General features: G+C 35.6%; 1 protein-coding gene across 1 annotated transcript; it reads right to left on the bottom strand.

Annotated features, from left to right (window-relative positions):
* Window positions 1–110: 110 nt before the first annotated feature.
* On the bottom strand, window positions 111–6,265 carry LOC21406716. The gene is made up of 6 exons (XM_024165347.1): window positions 5,940–6,265; window positions 3,797–4,168; window positions 3,092–3,359; window positions 1,463–1,579; window positions 1,180–1,325; window positions 111–725 (listed from the first exon to the last, which is right to left on the bottom strand). Exons 1-6 carry the CDS (start codon window positions 5,945–5,947, stop codon window positions 386–388), a joined length of 1,251 nt encoding a protein of 416 aa, XP_024021115.1. The 5' UTR covers window positions 5,948–6,265; the 3' UTR covers window positions 111–385.
* Window positions 6,266–7,095: the final 830 nt, after the last annotated feature.

The following is a 7,095-nucleotide window of genomic DNA, read 5'->3' as shown; positions in this document are numbered from 1 at the left end:
CCAAAAAGTTTTTTTTTTTTTTTTTTTTTTTTTTTTTTTTTTTTTTAAATTTTAAAAAAAAAAAAAAAAAAAAAAAAAAAAAAAGACCTCATGTGAGCCTAGAACAAAACTGAACAGGAAAGTTCGGACTCTTTACTGGCCAAGAAAACTATGTCCATCACACTAGTTAAACAGTTCAACTAACCCAAACTTTGTATTTAGGATCGAAACTGAGCGACTTATGCATAAAGTACTAACTCTTTGTCCGCTAATAACTTAGGACTATTATTTACACACACGCACCGAAAAAAAGAAAAAAAAAAAAGTGTTTGAACGCAGTTGGAAGCAGTTTCTCGAAGCTTCCAAATCATATTGCTAACACAATGGCCTGCTACAAATCCATTGTTCAGTCACTGAGCCAAAGTCCAACATTAAAGTCTAGTTCCCTGCAGCCTTTTTTTGAGAAACTTTTCGTCGAGTTTGCCGCTGGATACGGGTTCGTATGACCAAGGTTTGGAACTTGAGCATCATCTAGTACAACTTGGTGGTCATCCAAATAGCGAATTTGTGTCTGGTACAACTGATTGTCAGATGATTCAGTTGCTCCACCAACTTCTTCCTTGGAATTTGACGATGCAGCCATGGAGAGATCTCGCTTGTTGAAATCCGAATTATTGAAAATGAGGTTTGCAACAGCTCTGTCAATAACATTGGTCTCCGACTCCGTCGCTTTCTTTGTCTCTGACCTGAATATGAAATTTATGTTCTGATCAAGAGGGCATGTCTGCTGATACAGCCAGGACAAGGAGACAGCAGATAATTAAGCAAATTGCATTCTAGCATGAAATATCCGCATAAAACGACACCTACTACGTTGTTTCGTGTTGATATTGCAGTGACATGATAATAGAAAAGGATGAGATTCTAAGAGTACGGCAGACCCACACAAGGACAAAGGCATAACTTCGAAGATGCAAAATGAAAAGAGACATCCACTACGACTGCACGCAGAGCACAGTTTATAGAAAATACATCGAAGCTCTCACACTCTCTATCCCTTTTATTCTATTTTCGTGTTTCAATCATGCCGGTTTGCTTACGTGAACAAGTCAGGACAACCTTGATATAATGGCTATATTGAGTCAGAAATATCCATGCAAAAAGTTGCAGAAATTATGCTGTAAGAACCGTATAAAGTACCTCGTCGTTTCATGATTAGGTGTCCATAGGGGAGGAATTCCCACGCATAGGTCTCCATCTTGGTTCTGTGTCATGTGGTGTTGTTTTGAGTTGTTTGCAAGGCGGTACAAGGCATCACGAAAGCATATTCGAGTTTTTTCCGTCAACTGGTCATATTCAATCAAAGAATTAGATAAGCGATAAATGCAATGCTTGAAATAAATCAAGCTAGGCAACATTTGTCATCTGTCCTTTTTCTTTCATAAAAAGGGGAAAAACAGAAAGGAGTTTATAAATGTTTTACCTGATTCGTCACCATTTTAAGCTCCTGCAATACAGATTCTTCAAGAGATGTCTCCTCATTCATGTGTATACTCATCCTGTTCTCCTTGGAAGGGACTGAAACTCCTAGTGATGTTCCCTGCAGACAAATTATTGGTCACTTTAACATTCACCTTGTAAATTAAGAGTGAAAACTTCAAATAAGACTTGATAAGAACAATACACATACTAATAAAGAAATTTCTTTAATCTAGCACATCAACGGGGAAAAGAGCCCTCATTTTTCAGATTTTTGAAATATTCCACTAATGAAAGTGAAAAAAAATAATCAATACTGATACGTAAAGAAAAGAAAAGATATTACAAGTGCGATGCATGTCGCTTTAACCCTCCCTTCAAAAGAGGGAAAAAAAGAGTTTTGATCCAAAACACACTATCAAACATTCCCTAAGCCCCATCTCGCATGTTTTCAATGGAAAAGAAACATTACGTAACTAAAGCCTGCATAGATATGCATGTATATACTAAATCATAAACAAATAAATAGAATAGAAAAGATAATAAATAAATAGATGGGGAGAATGGTCACACTGAAAATTCATAGCTAAGGAAGATTATCACGGCTATTTCAACTCAACATTCTGAGGAGACGGACAAAACTAAATATTATGCAGATGCTGAAAGCAAACAGAGTAGGGGAATTGCAAAAGGAAATTTATCATCAGTATCATAAACTGATCGTTGAATGTTGAATGTAACTATGAACTATATGTCAAAATCTCTGACCTGGGAAAATCAAGAAATGAAAGCACCAAATAACATACATGAACAAGGAATCTTAGAACAGTATCAGATGCGAAAGAGATCGCAAGAAAAACTGCAGACTCCCTATCCATTATATAAAACCACCAAATGCATTAAGAGTGGTACATATTCTCCATTGCTTTCTTCTATTATCTCTAGACGGATCGACACAGGTGGTCTTCAAAGAGTAACACTACCTAACAATTGACTTACAATTTTCTTGAAACAAGAAAGTGGCATCTTTCCAAAACTCCGTCTAACCATGATATACCTCAATACCATGCTCGGATTAACCCACTGAAGCAATAGACTAGAAATCGCATAAAATGGTATATGAATCAAGTTCAATCTTAATCAAACCTCAATCAAATGTTTGCTCTACCACTTGTTCTCTGTTTTAGGACTTCCTTGTCTTTTTTCTTCCCTCTTTATAATCAAAATATTTTTTATCTGGATACGCTGGAAATGAACAGACCTAAGAGCATACTGAGGGATATGCCTTGGTCAAAATATGAGCTTTACATACAGAAGGAAAATGATTCAAATCTAAGATGCAACCCATCTCTAGTGTTTTTTTTTTTTTTTTGGCTAGTTGCAACCCATCTCTACTTACGTGTATCTGTTTGACATATAACACTAATGGTCATAGATAAATAGTTGTATGCGATGCCACTTATTAAATCTCATACAACAAAATACATCAAATTGCATATCCTATTAACTAGGCCTGAAACATACAAACACGGTTAACTATAAGTTTAGCTACTCTGCTGTAGGTTCAGTAATTATGATGCTAATCCAAAAATCCTTGATTGCTGAACAAAAAGAAATAGAAAATGAAGCTCACCTTGCTTGGTGAGAAATCTTTTTGCTGCGAACTGACAAACTTTGAAGCAGTGGTATCTTCATTTTCCAAACCCAATGATGGAGAAAATACATGTGTCTGAAGATATCTTGAGCTACTCAGACACTGTGCACCACTTGAAGTATTTTCCGAATCCAAAGTCATGTCCGTCAAGAAGTTATTAGATTGCGTACCACGTTGAGATTTAGGAGAAAAGCAGAACGACTTCACTTGATTTTCAATCTCAGGAAGATCTTCAAGCAAGGAAGACCTGCATTGTTGAACGCCGGAACAGTTGAAGTCAGCAAAAAAAGAAGACATCAACACTAAAATGATCAAGTTACGTTAAGCATCTAATAAAACATGGTTATCCCGTGGCTATTGAATGGCTCTGTTGCATACTTTCTGCTCTTTGCTCTTTCTCTCCTTCCCTTTTTAGAGAAGGTGAAAAACAAAATGTTTGAATGAATGATAAGAACCGGTACGTTAAATCATCTTTAAAAACAAGACCACAAAGAACGGTACACCTTCTCAAAAGTGATGCCATAAAGATTCCAAAATGGCATCAACCTAATGAAGCAATAGAGCAATTCAATTTCCACTGAATCTCCTATGATGCTACAACTATCATCATAAGGCAATTAAGAAACTATGCAACTTCCTACAGGCATTAAATCAAGTATCTTAATCCCAGAAGTTACGCTGTACAAGAAAATGTCATCCATCTGCCTGGATCCTCCGAGATCAAGCTGATAATCAGGTCGATTGCTTGAAAGTGTGGTTCTCTGAACAGAATCATCAGACAATCTTCCACATGCACTTGAAATGCTAGAGTGACATTTATCAACAAAATCCTCCATTTCAACGTCATCGTATAAACTTCTGAAGTCGGGTTCTTCTGCAGTGAATTTTTGACGAAAAGCACTACCGCCTTTGTTATGTGACGGGTAACTTTCCATCACACCCACTCCCCATTTTGACCAACTGTCAGGTGACGGAAGCCTATCTGACAATCCGCCATCCTTCGGAACAATAAGATCATCAATTCCATTCGCAGAATACCAATCCATGAGTCCAAAGCTGTACAGAATAATTACCATATTATTAAGTTTTCATTAAAAAAAAAAAAACCTACAATATTATTAAAATGTCACAATTAAGTCAATAAGTTATATATGTAGTCATCAAGAAGTCAGCACATATGAAGAAAGCAGAATTCACAATAACACAAATGTTCGTCATGTTAATTCTGCGTCACATGATCAAATAAAGCATGCCACACGTTTACTTTGCCAACTAAGTGCAGTTTTCATTTTCTTACACCAAAAAAAAAAAAAAAAAAAAAAAAAAAAGATTAGAATCCTTCGCCACACCTTTTTTTTTTTAAATCTGGACAACAAATACAAACCTTAATCCAAAATTAATTGGGGTCGCCTATATGGATTTTTCGTTTTCAGTCTTCTCTAACACGAAACCCCCTCCTGAAGCCCTAGATCTTAAAAGTCGTGCCTAACTACGTCAGCCTAAGTAATTCTTGGTCTACCCCTCGCTCTCCTAGTACTAGGTATTTGGATGTTCTCCTAAGCACGAACAAGTGCATCTAACGATCTATGTTGTACATGCTCGTACCACCTCAGACGGTTTTTCCGCACCTTATCTTCTATTGGTGCTACACCTACTTTACTATGAATAACTTTATTCCGTATGCGATCCATCCTCGTATGGCCACTCATCCATCTTAACATACGCATCTCCACACTGGAAAAAAAAATTACTCCACCCTTCATCCATTTTTTAACAAGAAAACAAATAAATAACTAAAAAATTTTGTATCCAAGAAAGACCAATTTACCTACTTTCTCTTCGACATTCCTTATTTTTGTTAGGCTTTGTTTTGGTAACGGGGAAAAGAAAATAAAAAAGAAACAAATGCATATAACCTAGGTGTGAAAAATGGAGAAACAATAAGTGTTCTTTATCTTATTATGTTTGCTGTGAATTCCCTCTAGTAATCTCTTCGTATTGAGAGAGATTAACATCAGATTTTTTAAAGGATTTGAAATGCCTCACTAAATCTATCCCTCCACTTTTCGCTTCTAACAAACAGCCATAAGTCCCGAAATCCTTCCATTAACCCACCACCCCTCCTCCTCCTCTCACTTTTACCTCCTACCAAACAAGCTCTTAGAGGACGTTTGGTTTATAAATTCAGAACCATGATAAAGAACTATTCTCGGTTTACGTGTATTTTTTTTTTAAAGAAAATACTTAACGAGCCACGAACCATAATCCGAACAGATCCTTACTCGCACCCTTAGTAATTAGACAAGGCAATAGTTGTATTGATCACTTAACAACCTAAGTAGCATTGGTCAAACCAGGTTTATGATCTAAACAACAGAGACAGCATACCAGATGCGCACAAAAAATGTAAATTAAAAGGGACAAATAAGAAAATAGCAGTCCATCCTTTAAAAATGATAAAGAAACAAAGTAAATGATTAAATTTGTTCATCCCATGCTCTCCCAAAAACAAACAAAAAAAAATCCATCCCAAGCGATTTCAATTTCATTTGAATCCCTAACTCAACTAGTCAAAAGCAGACACAAGATCTTAGTTTTACCATTTGTTCTGAATTTGGATTTGGAAGCTTAAATTTCTTATATCAATCAAACCCCAAAAAAGAAAAGACAGATAATGAATTATCGAATCAACAAACAAAATCGACTACATGACACCAACCCAGGTCCAGTAAAACTAGAGATACTAAAAATTGAACCTATAAAAACTCTATTGAGCCAGGAAATAAAAACCAAAAAAAAAAAAGCCCCGAGTAAAAAGAAAACATACCTGGTCATCAGTTATTTGAGAAAACAAGGCAAACCCAGTTCCTGATTGAGAGAATTAAGGTTGCCCAGATGGAGAAATGCGAGATAAACAATTGAAACTCTGATGGGTTTTCTTCAGTTTGAGAGGCTGACAAGCGTTTCAGCTGCAAAAGGCCAAAAAACGAAGGCAGCTTTTGGTTTTTTGTCAGGCTGTTTAGTTTTCACACACACAATTTTTTTTCTTTCTTTTTTGTGTAATAAAATATTCTCAATTAGCGTATCATATCAAGGCAAGTTGCGGAAAACAAAACTACTGAAAAAGAGTTTTTCCGATTTTTCTACGCTGGGATTGGGAATTCGGAGTTTGTGGCTGAGAAGTGAGCGTCTCAAATTAGTGGCTGAGACTCCCCCATCTAAAACTGAAATATTATTGGCCCACGTGGCGGTATGTGGTCCCACAGATGAGGCAAAGGAAAATATGATGGGACTATATCGGTTGTGGTGCCGTAACCAAGCGAGTCTCCTCGGAGGTCTAATTACGAGAATACCCCAAGTGTTCGGAGAAAGCCTACTCATCCTAAGTGGATAACAATATGGGTAATTTCGTATTTTAACTCCGACACGTGGAGCGCTTTGGAAGGCTCAAGTATCAATATCGTATCGAGACAGATCTTCTTGACTTTGAGAGCCACGTGGCGCAACGGGCTTGTAGCTGCGCGACACGTTGACCTGAATGCAGTCATGGAAGATGGCAATACACAGATGTCAATAAACTTGTGGCTTGTAATCAAAGTGAATATGAATCAAAATAGACATTTAGCATAGATAAGATTTAGAAGGTGTTTGGTATACGGTAATCTTAAAGATGAGAATGAGAATCTGTAATATTATCATATTTGGTATAAGAACTATAATATTTAAATTTTTAAGAAAGTGATTATTATGGGATTCACTTTCTCTCATTTTAAGGTAATTTGAATACCACCCAACATGATGTTATTTAAATTCTCAAAAATTTTAAAATCATGTGAATCTTATTATAATAATAATAATTATAATAATAATAATAATAATAATAATAATTATTATTATTATTATTATTATTATATTTATAATAATATTATTATTATATTTATTAATATTATTATTATATTTAATAATATTAATATTAATAATAA

This window comes from Morus notabilis, unplaced genomic scaffold (genome assembly GCF_000414095.1).
Source record: "Morus notabilis unplaced genomic scaffold, ASM41409v2 Scaffold179, whole genome shotgun sequence".
Taxonomy (NCBI): Eukaryota; Viridiplantae; Streptophyta; class Magnoliopsida; order Rosales; family Moraceae; genus Morus; species Morus notabilis.
This window is presented reverse-complemented; position numbering and strand designations above follow the sequence as displayed.